Genomic DNA, 13,134 nt, shown 5'->3' on the forward strand with positions numbered 1-13,134 from the left:
ATGATATTGTAACAACCAAGTTGTGTTACTACCATGTTACTACCAATCAAACTCACTGTTACATCGATTATGTTGATTCTACGGTTATATTTATTTCCATATTTGTATGGTCATGATTTTCCAAATTTAATACTTTACATTTATTTTCACCTTTGTATGATTATGATTTCTCATATTTAATGCTTTCACTTTACATATGGGGAATCACAAGCATACAAAGATGAAAATAAATATAACCGTTGGATCAACATAATCGATCTAACTGTGAGATTGATTGATAGTAACATGGTTGTAATACAACTTGGATGTTACAATATCCTTCCCCGTATAAAAAATATAAAATAAAAATAAAATTTAGTATACTAGGCCAGTCTAAGAGGCTTTCAGACTCGACTTTTGAATTGGAGCCTGAAGCTTTTTTATTAAACTGACTTTTTTACAAGTCCAAGCCTGGTTCCAACAATCAATTTTAGACATGTAAACTCAGACTTTCACGAGCCGAGTGAAAAGCTCCTGATTTGTTTAGCTCCTCTAACTACTGGTGTTTGTCATCCAGATTGGGCAGGGCTAGACTTTGCTTCTTTATTTATTGTTTTTCTTTTATTGTCTTTTTTCTTGCTTTATTTTCATATATCAATAAAAAAAGTATTATTTTATAAAGTAACCACACTAAGAGGTAAAAATAAGAGGATGTTGGGTTGGGGTTTTCTTAGAGGATACCCAACCATCACATATTAGGAATTTATGGCGACCATTTTTGGTTCAAGTTTTTTTAACAATTTTGGCATCAAACCAATTGGTCCAGACTTTTAGAATTGTTTGGATAAAGTGACCACATACACTGTGCCAAAATGTCCTTTGGAAGTGGTATTGTAAGATGACCGGCTAAATTGAGAAGTGAGAACAAAAAATGTGATAGAAATACCCTCTCCTATACATCTCTGCAAAGCCTCATTTTAACACTGTTCAAAGCCTAATTTTCTCGATATTATCAGTATCATCATCAGCCAAATGAATTGCAGCCATAACAGATAGCAACTTCAAAGACTGCAAAGGAAAAAATTTGGTCAAGAATATAACAAAATGTAATACAAACTCAGTAACAAAATAATGTTCATAATTGTGTCATACAACAGAGCGAGCAGTCATGGTGATGGCTCAAATATCTTCTTTCCATGTCCAAACACGAGGCATTGAATCAGAATCATGGTTAAACAACAACGTAAACCTGCTTTCAAATTTAACATAAGTAAGAGCCTCTAAAGTAAGATTTGAAGGAAAAAGTAAAAGCCAACTTGGATGTTGAAGAAGGTTCATACCTGTCCTTCATACGAATTAGAACTCTTCAGCTTCTTCCCTAGCCTTTCCTTCTACCAGACCCCTTGCATAATCCTCTAAACTCAAAATCATTCTGTGTCTTGTTTCTTCATCCATATCAAACCCAGTAAGCGCAGTAAATATGTACTTCTATTGACATTCAAAAATTAAAAAGGGGTTAATTTTCTAATTTTAATATATTTTTTCATCAATATTTTATCTTCAACTAAACATAAATTCAAAAAAATTTAACCAATTTTTCTGATAATATTATGTCCTACCAAATAATTTTTTTTCAACTTTAACAGCAAATTTACTTTCCCTCAATTTTCCCATTAATTATATTTTTCTAGTAAATTTTTTTTTCAACCCTCCCAAAAAGTGTTTAAAAGTTTATGCTGGAACGAGGAAAAGTGGGAAAGAAAGGAAGAGAGATTAGATCAATTTATATTTATTTTATTTATTTATTTTTTTAGTATCATTGTTTGTTTATTAAATATTTCACAAAATGATTAAATCTTATGACACTATTATAATCATACAGGAACCTTTTTAGACCAGGCGATTTTGCCTGTGCTTTATAGTTTGTTTATTTTAAATTTTTTCAAAGCCAACAGGTGTTGTACTTGTAGAGGAGCTACAGATATCCTTCTCTTTGAAAGCATGTTGTGAAATTTAGTACGCTCGAGGGTGTCATCAAATCGTCATGAAAAAAAAATGGTAAACATCTTAAATTTCTCATGTAGATTTTATTAAATTAATTTTGTAATTGCTTTAATTATTTAGAATTACTTTCGAAAGGACGAGAATTTGGAAGGGTGGATTAACTTAGAAACATATAGGAACACACAAATTGTTTTTAAATGAAAATGTTTTGAAAAACATGGGCTGCCAAAAAATTTGGTTATTATATAGTTACTTTTTTCAAAGCAACAAGTGGCATTATTATTTATAAAATCATGGTATGTTGCAAGTTGTTGAAGAATTAATTGGTCTACGCGTTGAATCTTATTTTATAATATCATTGCCGGCTGTTTATGGTTATAAAAAGGAACCGCGACTCCTCTTCTCTTTGCAGAGCAAAGTCTGATTTGTTTGCTTTAATTAGGAACTGTATTATATCTACAATGCCGGGCATTATTACATGCAAAGGTATAAATCATTAAGCATGTTTTTCTCTTCAATTTTTTATCTGATTTCCAAACATTGTTATGCAGCATTTCCATAGTAGCTAAGATACCTCTGGTTCATATAAATATGTATATGTATAAATTTTGGTTTGGATATTGTAGCTGCCATATGCTTGGGGGTAGGAAAACCCGTGACGGTGGAAGAGATACAAGTAGATCCACCAAAAGCAACCGAAGTTAGAGTTAAGATGCTTTGTGCTAGTGTATGCCACACAGACATTTCAAGCACTCAAGGATTCCCATGTGTTAAGAGTCCTTTCAATCCTATGCTCTTGAGTTTGACTTTCCTTTCGATATATATATATATGATTAGGATCATTTTGTACCGCTGCAAAATTAATAAGTCTTATACCACATTTCAACCATTGATTTCTGTGCATTCAACAGTTATAATTTAGGAAGTCATATGAATTAATTAATATTAATTAATCATTAATTACATTACAAATATCAACCGATGATTTTCGTCCATTAACAACTGAGATGTGGTGTAAGACTTGTGAATCTTATACTGTTGTAAAAAAAACCTATCCTCTATATGTATATATATATATATATATATATATATATATATTTCACTATTGAATATTCCACTAATTGATTACTACAAACTAATTTGCAGGGTAATTTTCCTCTAGCACTTGGACACGAAGGAGTTGGGTAAGCTCGAAAATTAGTATTTTTCTATTTACGTGATCATATAAGAACAAATCAAGAGAGTGTAACATATTTTGCTTGTGACTTAATTGTATCTGCAATTAATTACATGTATTGCATTGCTTGCAGTGTTGTAGAGACTATTGGTGATCGAGTGACAAATCTGAAAGAAGGTGATGTGGTAATTCCAACATACATAGGCGAGTGCCGAGAATGTGTGAATTGTGTTTCAGAGAAAACCAATTTGTGTCTGACATACCCTGTAAGGTTGAGTGGTCTAATGCCAGATAACACTTCAAGGATGTCCATTCGAGGCCAGAGGCTACACCACGTTTTAAGTTGCGCTACATGGTCAGAGTACATGGTTATTGATGCCAACTACGTACTCAAAGTTGATCCAAACATTGATCTAGCCCATGCTAGTTTCATCTCATGTGGGTTTTCAACTGGTTTTGGTGCTGCTTGGAAGGAAGCCAAGGTTGAAAGTGGATCAAGTGTAGCTGTTTTCGGTCTTGGGGCTGTTGGATTAGGGGTATGTATGCATTATGTAATTGTATTAGTTAGTGTCAGTTTTTTTTTTCTTCTAATTTTGAAGCTTGAATTTTGATTCTAAATGAGAATGACCTTGTGCTGCAGGCTATAAGTGGAGCCAAAATAATGGGAGCAACCAAGATAATTGGGATTGACAAAAATGAGATGAAGAAAGAAAAAGGAGAAGCTTTTGGAATGACTGACTTTATAAATCCTGGTGATTCTGCTAAATCTGCTTCAGAATTGGTGAAGGAACTGAGTGGTGGAATGGGTGTGGATTATTCCTTTGAATGCACTGGAGTTGGCCCTTTACTTACAGAATCATTGGAAGCCACAAAAGTGGTAATTTAATATGTTCACCTCATCAAGAAGTTCAGTTTTTTGGTTTGGTCAAATAATTTTTTATCACTGAGATTTGTATGATATATTCCATAAACCTACTCGTATTATTGTTCTCCCCAATCCTTCTATACTATTGTGTTTCTAAATCTTGTTTCTGTATATATAGGGAACGGGTACAGCAATAGCAATTGGTACAGGATCAGATCCTATTGTGCCGTTTGGTCTTGCTTCTATTATGTATGGTAGAACTTTGAAAGGTTCTGTTTTTGGAGGGCTTAAAGCCATATCAGACCTTTCCATTATAGCTAACAAATGCCAGAAAGAGGTAATAATCTACACATTTAACTATAGCAGATGTACTGTCTAGATTCTTTCTTGCATATATTTTAAAGGAAAATATATTATGATGTTGTTGGAAAGTATTTTTTTCTCATATATATATATATATATATAGGATAAATATTTCTGCAGCCACTTTAGATAAGCTTATTTACAGCTATCCTTTGTAAATATGTTTTTCCGGAAGATCATAGTTATAACATTAAAAGTTACTTTTTTTCTCTCTCCTCATTTACTTTTCAGAATTTGTCTGGTGACGTGGAAAGAGAAAAAAAACAACTTTAATGTTATAACTATGTTCTCCGGGAAAAACATAGTCATAAATAGGTAGTTGTAGATAAGCTTATCTAAAGTGGCTGTAGAAATATTTTTTCCTATATAATATATATATTGATTTTTGTGTTAATTTTTTTTTAATAAATAGGTGGACCCTATGTATGATTATGTCTATAGTATAAGAGAGCTTTTTTCCTATTTATGATATTAATAAAAATCATATTTTAATGTATGTGTGTGCAACGGTATGAATCATTTGTTAAAATAATAAGAGACAGCATAATAAAAAACAATTCTAGTTTGTATGACTTTTAAAATAGTTTAAAAACCTTTACCGAAAAAAAAGAAAAAAAAAGTTTAAAAACAATCCTATTGCATAGAGCTCTAAATTTTTATTGATCACTAACAATTTAATCTACACCTAAAAAGAGAGAACAAAATCAATGATTTTGCATCAACCGCGTGTAACAAAGAATATGACATAAGAGATCCTATCAATTTTTATTGTGAAATCATTTTCTCGTATTATTGAAAATTATTTTCTTATTTTGTGAGTCTAAATTTGTGTTATCCTCTTTTTATTTTTTTAACAAGTAAGGGATCCTATCACTTAATGTGTTTATGACATAAGAAATGTTATTTCATATAGCATGAGAAAAGAGAAACTATTGTTTATATGTATCAAATGAAAGAGAATTCAAAATTTTTAATCCTATGTATTGATCATAAAAAAACTAAGGAAAAAAAGTTTATCTTTTTAAATGACACAACTTATATCATTTCACTCACACAAAGAGGTGGGACCCACACCTTTACTTTCTTTGTCAATTTTCTCTCCATTTTTCTCTATTTCTTTTTCTTAAAATGACAGAACTTTACATTCTTTAGAATGATAAACACTTTTCCTAAAAACTAATCACAAAAAACTATTGTGTAACTCAATTATTTATAATTTTGTGCGCTATTTTACACACAATAGCAAAATCCAGGAAAAAAAAATATACCCGAAAAACTTGAATTTTTGCTATCAAACGAGACATTCTAATTTTTCCAAGCAAACTTTCTTAGAAATTAAAAAAAAAAAAATCTGTTACCAAACACTACCTAATAATCATAAACGAATGATAATAATGGTGTTGGACTATTTTTCATTTTACAGGAATTTCCGCTTCAAGAACTATTCACTCACGAGGTTCCTTTGGCTGATATAAACAAAGCATTTGAGCTATTGAAGCAACCCAATTGTGTGAAAGTTGTCATCAAGATGTAATGTTCTAGCATCTGTTTCCTATAAGACTGACAATCTTCAATAATGGCTGCAGAGATTCACTTGCAATTCCGAGTGGCTTCAGAGAAGCAAAATGTACGGGGCTGTTGTCTTTGCTTTTAAATTTTTTTAATAATTTGTATGAATAAATATTTCAGTTATCAAAAGATATATTAGGACATTAAATTCGTCATTCAGGGATTTTTAGATGTCATTTTTATTTTTTAAGTATAAAATAAATATCAATTTAAAAAACAAATTGATATAAGAAATATTATTTTTTTTATTCTAAATATTCAGGGATTAAATTGATGTCCAAAATCTTTAAATGACTAATATAACATCATTTATATTTTTGAATAATCAATTTTAGTATTTACTCAAAGCGTAGCAGTGAACTATTTTGTTTAAAACCAAACATACCCCAAATTGAGGAGTTTTATAGTTGATCCGCCTACGTTAACCATCGATATCTCTCCCTTTGCGTTTTTTTGTAACAGCCCCAAACTCAAACCCTGTAACATGATATTGTCCGCTTTGCCCCGAGCACAATCACCGTCGAGCTCACGGTTTTGTTTCTTGGGACACCCCACAAAAGACCTCGCACTAGAAGAGGTATCCACACCCTTATAAGGCATGCTTTGTTCCTCTCTCCAACCGATGTAGGACATTACATCCTCCCCAATAGAAATACAGCGTCCCCGTTGTACACACCGGTCCAGGGCTAGCTCTGATACCAAATGTAACAGTCTCAAACCCTGTAGCATGATATTGTCCGCTTTGTCCCGCGCACAAGCACCGTCGAGCTCACGATTTTGTTTCTTGGGACACCCCACAAAAGGCCTCACACTAGAAGAGGTATCCACACCCTTATAAGGCATGCTCCGTTCCCCTCTCCAATCGATGTGGGACATTACATTTTTCGTCAGCCAATCAAACATGCAATTTTATTTTAATTTTTCTGAATCTCGTTAATTTTTATCTAATTATTTATGCAGTATTATTTACACTCTTGCAAATATTTATTACCCTTACCAGAATTTTAAATCAATTAAATCTAAATAAACTTAACTAGACAATATGAACCCATTTTCTATGTACAATTTTAGATTCTCACATTTTTGCCCACATAATTAAAAAAGATACTCGGCATTTAAAGTTGAGCTTACGGGGTGTTTGATAGAAGAGAAATTTTTTTATCCGAAAATCACGATTTTCAGAAATATGATAGAAAGATGAGTTTTTTTGGGAATATTACTAAAAAATTATTTGGTAGACTAAAATATTCTCCGGAATATTGAATTAATTTTCTTGATGCTATGTTTAGTAATATTAAATTTTTCCTTATCATAGAAATCCTAGAATACCTCCCCTGGATGATATTTTCAAAAAAAATTACAAATAAAATAAAATTATGGAAAAATCAGATTCTGAATTTTTTTAGAATTTTTAAAAATTTCAAAAAAAAAACCTTGTAATAAACGTCTCGCGGGGCATTTTGCATGACGTAGAGGTGGTGTGTAACACTAGCTACTGGATTCTGGAAGGTCATTTTGGGGAACAGTGATCATTTTGTCACGCTTCACCAAATTATTTACCAGACTGTTATGTCAACAGTAAAATTTTTCGAAATGACACGTAGCATAATTCGCTACACATGTAGCGAAATACGTGGTCAAAATATCAGAGTGCACAGTCAGCAACATGTCACGTGTCAATCAGACAGTAATTCACTACACTGTGTAGCGAATTATTGCAAGCTTGACACGTGTCCTGAAAATGAGCTAAAAATGTAAATAAAAAAGAAAAAATTCTTCCTTATTGAGGAATATTTATTGAAAGTTAAACATGCTGGGGACCAGGCTTTCAAAAACAGTTTGGGAGTTAACAGTTGCAATAAAGGCAGTGGTTTAGGAATTAAACTGACAACCATCTTCGTTTACACTACAAAACCATACATCGTTGCTTCTCTCATCAACTGACTTAAATTTATTTATTTATTTTGACTTTTCAAAGCAACAATGGCTTTATTATCTACCAAATCTTGGTCCCCTCACTTGATTATATTCCGTAGTAGGGTGCAATTTGTTCTAAAATAAATTAAAGAGAAATTATATATATATATATATATATATATTACTTGCTAAAGAGGGAAACGTTGGACCAATGCCATTGTGCCAATTATTATTGACATCAATCTTATTTTATAATAGCATTACTCGCTATTTTTTTAGACTTCTAATTAAGGGACGAACTCCTTATCAGCGTTGAATGGTTGTTGTTCATTACTCAATTCTTTTTGGTTATAAAAAGTAACCACCGCACCTCCTCTTCTCTTTGCAGTCCAAAGTCTGAATTTTTGCTTTAATTAGGAAAACAGTATTCTATCTACAATGACCAATACCTCAGAGGTTATTACATGCAAAGGTGATCAATCATCAAGCATGCTTACTACTTTGATTTTTCATCTTTTCAAATATAATATATATATATATATATATATATATATATATATATGTGAGATACGTCTGGTTCATATATGTATATATTTGTATAAATTTTGGTTTGGATATTGTAGCTGCCATATGCTGGGGGTTAGGAAAACCTGTAACGGTGGAAGAGATACAAGTAGACCCACCAAAAGCAACAGAAGTTCGAGTTAAGATGCTTTGTGCGAGTTTATGCCATACAGACATCTTAGGCACTCAAGGATTCCCAAGTGTTAAGTCCTTTTTCAATTAATCATATGCTTTGAGTTTGAGTTAGCTTTAGCTTATAAAAATTATATATCTATTTTCTTCATATATTTCTTCCACTAATGGATTACTACAAACTAATTTGCAGGGTAATTTTCCTCTAGCACTTGGACACGAAGGAGTTGGGTAAGCTCGATAAATAGTACTTTTCTTTTTTCGTGTTCCTATATGTACCAATCAAAGGACTCAAAACTTTTTTTGTTATGTATGCATTGATTGCAGTGTTTTAGAGAGTGTCGGTGATCAGGTGACAAATCTGAAAGAAGGTGATATGGTAATTCCAACATACATAGGCGAGTGCCGAGAATGTGTGAATTGTGTTTCAGATAAAACCAATTTATGTCTGACATACCCTTTAAGGTTGAGTGGTCTAATGCCAGATAACACTTCAAGAATGTCCAATATTGGAGGCCAGAGGCTATACCACCTTTTAAGTTGCGCTACATGGTCAGAGTACATGGTTATTGATGCCAACTATATTCTCAAAGTTGATCCAAACATTGATCTAGCCCATGCTAGTTTCATTTCATGTGGGTTTTCAACTGGTTTTGGTGCTGCTTGGAAGGAAGCCAAGGTTGAAAGTGGATCAAGTGTAGCTGTTTTCGGTCTTGGGGCTGTTGGATTAGGGGTATATATGCATTATGCAATAGTATTAGTTTGTGTCAGTTTTTTTTTTTTCCATCTAATTTTGAAGCTTGAATTTTGATTCTAAATGAGAATGACCTTGTGCTGCAGGCTATAAGCGGAGCTAAAATGCACGGAGCAACTAAGATAATTGGGATTGACAAAAATGAGATGAAGAGAAAAAAAGGAGAAGCTTTTGGAATGACTGACTTTATAAATACTGGTGATTCTGCTAAATCTGCTTCAGAATTGGTGAAGGAACTGAGTGGTGGAATGGGTGTGGATTATTCCTTTGAATGCACTGGAGTTGCCCCTTTACTTACAGAATCATTGGAAGCCACAAAAGTGGTAAGTTAATAAGTTTCACCTCATCAAGAAGTTCAGTTGTTTGGTTTGGTCAAATGATTTTTTATCACTGAGATTTGTATGATATATTCCATCAACCTACTCATATTATTGTTCTCCCCCATCCTTCTATACTATTGTGTTTCTGTATATATAGGGAACAGGTAAAGCAATAGCAATTGGCGTAGGATCAGAACCTGTTGTACCGGTTGGAATTCTTCCCATTATATATGGTAGAACTTTGAAAGGTTCTGCTTTTGGAGGGCTAAAAGCCATATCCGACCTTTCCATTATAGCTAACAAATGCCAAAATGAGGTAATCCTCTAGACATTTAACTATAGCAGATGATTCTTTCTTGCATATATTTTAATGTAGATATGTTGATGCTAGAGTCTTGAAAGGTTTTCTATAAAGAATAAGAAACAACATAATTAAAAAAATTATATTTTATTTGTTTTTTAAAATAGTTTAAGTTTGATAAAATTGCTTAAGAGACAACCTAAATTAACCACCAAATCAAGTAATAATATTTTGTTTACACCAAAAAAAGAAAAAAAAAATTAATGAATTTTGCACCAACAACTGTTAGTAGAAAATATTGCAATAATTTTTACGTTATACATGTTTTGAATAAATTTATTCCGAATATTTATAACTAATATCACTAGTGTTATATATTCCTATTTGCGAAAAGGTGCACTTGATTATTTCTTTCATAAAAAAATAGTAAAATACCATTGATAAAATAAAAAAATAAATAAGCTGACAAGTCACAAGCATAAAAATTACGTGATTCACCCATAATCAAGTTACATTCACAAGAAAGATTAAAATTCACTATGAAAAATTATAGAATACACAATATACCAACACTCAATTTTTTTTATTTTTTATTTTTAAAAAAACTAAGAACCTTATATACACCATCTTATTATTTCTATATAATTGAATTTTCTCGGCTCTCTCATCACTAATCCTTCAACAACCCTTATTTATACACAAGGAGAAATTTAATACAATATCAACTAATAGAGAAATAACATTCCACAAATAATTAATTTAGCAATTGAAAGTTATCTCCCAATCTTTGCAAAAATAAAAAATAAAAAAAATTCCCCATTATTCAGGACTCAAACTCTAAATACTCTATCATGAATAAGGTAACACGAATATCACATAGGTGAAAGACACACCCCCCCCCCCCCCCCCCCCCCCCCCCCCCCCCCAACACAAAGAGATTTTTCAGTACTCATGCTTATCAAATGATGGATAATATAAAATTTTTAGTTCTATACAATGATAATGAAACAACTATTTCTCGTTTTACAGGAATTCCCTCTTCAAGAACTATTCACTCATGAGGTCCAATTGGCAGATATAAACAAAGCATTTGAGCTATTGAAAGAACCTGATTGTGTGAAAGTTGTCATCAAGTTCTGATATTCTAGCAACTGTACGTGTCCACAAGACAGGAAATCTTCAATAAAGACCACATGAGTGCAATTATAATTTAAGAATTGTCTATCAATGAGGAAAACCTGAACCCAAAATGGGACCTGCACGGTTCTTTCCCTCCCATCGAAATCGCCTCACATGACACGCTAACTAATTTTTTTTAGTAGATAATTTCGGCCTTTTTATCTCCGTAATGTAGTTGCTTTTTAAAACAAGGTATTGTTATTTTTAAATTAGTTAATAAACTAGTGATTTAAAACTAAAGGATGTTGGTTTAGGGTTCAAAAGTCTGATTCAAAGTTGTGACCCCCTTTTTTTTTAGAACTCCAAACTGAGTACGATTTGAATGTACGCAAGCTAATAAAGAAATCTATATCATAGTAAGAGACGAGAATCATAGAGAAAGAAGAGAATTCCAGTGTAACAAAAAGTGAAGACGGTTCAGTGTTGACATGAATAAAATGAGCTTTAAGCCTTGTTGGTTTAAGGGAACTATTTGACAGTTTAAGTTATGATTACAGTTTTTGTAATTGTTTTAATTATGGAAGTGATTTTAAACTGAAACGTTTTTAATGAAAAGGAAAAAGTTCATCCGTATTTTAATTCAATTACCGTGATTATAACTGCGCTAAATAGTATACGTAATGTTAACAAACCAGTGAACAACGAAGTATTACATTTTAGGTTTAGGGTGATTTGATTGTAACTATTAAAGCGACTATTAGTATTCAAAAAAAAACAATTCTTGATTATTAAAGTGATTTGGTCTCTTTCAAATGATAGATCCTTCTCAATCAAATCAGCTTATGCAGAGATGTGCATGAGTCGAATTGAACTAATTTTTTTTAAAAATCAAACCAAATTAACTTAAATGGTTTGGTTCAAAACTGGTTCGGCTCTGTTCGAAAATGATTTTGTTTGGTAAAAAATAGTTTGGTTCAGTTCGGAACCGGTTCGGGTCGACCCTATTCTGAAAAGAAAAGAAAAGGAATTAAAAAATTAAAGAAATAAGAATCCATTCGGTTCGGTTCAAAAACGGTTCGATTCAATTCAATTCAAAAATGATTCGGTTCTAGAACTGGTTTTGAAAACCAGTTTGGTTCATGAACTGATTTTTAAAAATCAAAATTATTTTAAGTACAGTTTAGTTCACGGTTCAGATGACTGGGATATTACTTGGAAATGGAACGACCCCAGAGGATTAGAATATTTCTTTGGCAACTCAAAGGCCGTAACCTTCTTCTTAATGACAGGAGAGTAGAGAGACATCTTACTAGCTACAATCTATGCCCTAGATGCCAAAATTATGTAGAGGACAAACGTCATGTAGTGAGGGACTTCATATGGTGTAGAAAGGTGTGGGAGAGGATCCTACCAACTTATCTTAAGTCAGCCTTTTACAATTAGCGACTTGAGGAGTGGATAATTTTGAGCTTGGAGTTCGAAGCAAACACTCGTGACACTCAAGACTGGCAATTAAGATTTGGAGTTACTTGCTGGAGCTTGTTGAAAGCTAGAAACAAACTAGTTTTTGATGGGAAAATTACCCAAGATTTAGAATTGATTCATGCTATAGAAGGCCTCATTTATAATTTATGTATGCACAGAACAGAGGTTGTTCTGTTGGTCTAACAACGCCCTCAAAAGTTGAAAAGTTTATCCGCTGGACCTTTCCCCCCGTGAGAGATGGATCAAAGTTAAAGTAGATGGATCCAGCTCAAACGAAGGAAGAAAATCCAGTTGTGAAGGTGTGCTTAGAAATGACAGAGGTCTCTGGATTTTGGGGTTCTATAGATATATGGACTTTGATTCGTCTTAGTTGCTGAACTTTGGGGCTTTCTTTGTAGGCTTAAAGTTGTGTGGAATGGTGGTTATCGTCGAGTTTGGAGAATGTGACTCCCTCCTGTGTTAGATAATACAGATATATAAAACTATTAATCTAACTTCATCTAACGACTTAAGTTTTTGTATTAATATGGTTCTTTATATGGTATCAGAGTCTGATATTCACAACTCCCTATTTAGTTAATAATT

General features: G+C 32.4%; 2 protein-coding genes across 2 annotated transcripts; both read left to right on the plus strand.

Moving 5' to 3' along the window:
* Positions 1-2,354: 2,354 nt before the first annotated feature.
* LOC133297666 (8-hydroxygeraniol oxidoreductase-like) lies at positions 2,355-5,922 on the plus strand. Its single transcript, XM_061496837.1, has 7 exons — positions 2,355-2,469; positions 2,610-2,752; positions 3,130-3,167; positions 3,294-3,696; positions 3,801-4,037; positions 4,204-4,362; positions 5,812-5,922. The coding sequence occupies exons 1-7, from the start codon at positions 2,355-2,357 to the stop codon at positions 5,920-5,922; spliced, it is 1,206 nt and encodes a 401-aa protein (XP_061352821.1).
* Positions 5,923-8,198: 2,276 nt separating this feature from the next.
* On the plus strand, positions 8,199-11,587 carry LOC133298138 (8-hydroxygeraniol oxidoreductase-like). The gene is made up of 7 exons (XM_061497377.1): positions 8,199-8,346; positions 8,498-8,640; positions 8,764-8,801; positions 8,898-9,303; positions 9,411-9,647; positions 9,802-9,960; positions 10,975-11,587. Exons 1-7 carry the CDS (start codon positions 8,313-8,315, stop codon positions 11,083-11,085), a joined length of 1,128 nt encoding a protein of 375 aa, XP_061353361.1. The 5' UTR covers positions 8,199-8,312; the 3' UTR covers positions 11,086-11,587.
* The last annotated feature ends 1,547 nt before the right edge of the window (positions 11,588-13,134 follow it).

Source organism: Gastrolobium bilobum, unplaced genomic scaffold (assembly GCF_033153095.1).
Source record: "Gastrolobium bilobum isolate Gb01-03AN ecotype WA unplaced genomic scaffold, APGP_CSIRO_Gbil_v1 utg3870, whole genome shotgun sequence".
Taxonomy (NCBI): Eukaryota; Viridiplantae; Streptophyta; class Magnoliopsida; order Fabales; family Fabaceae; genus Gastrolobium; species Gastrolobium bilobum.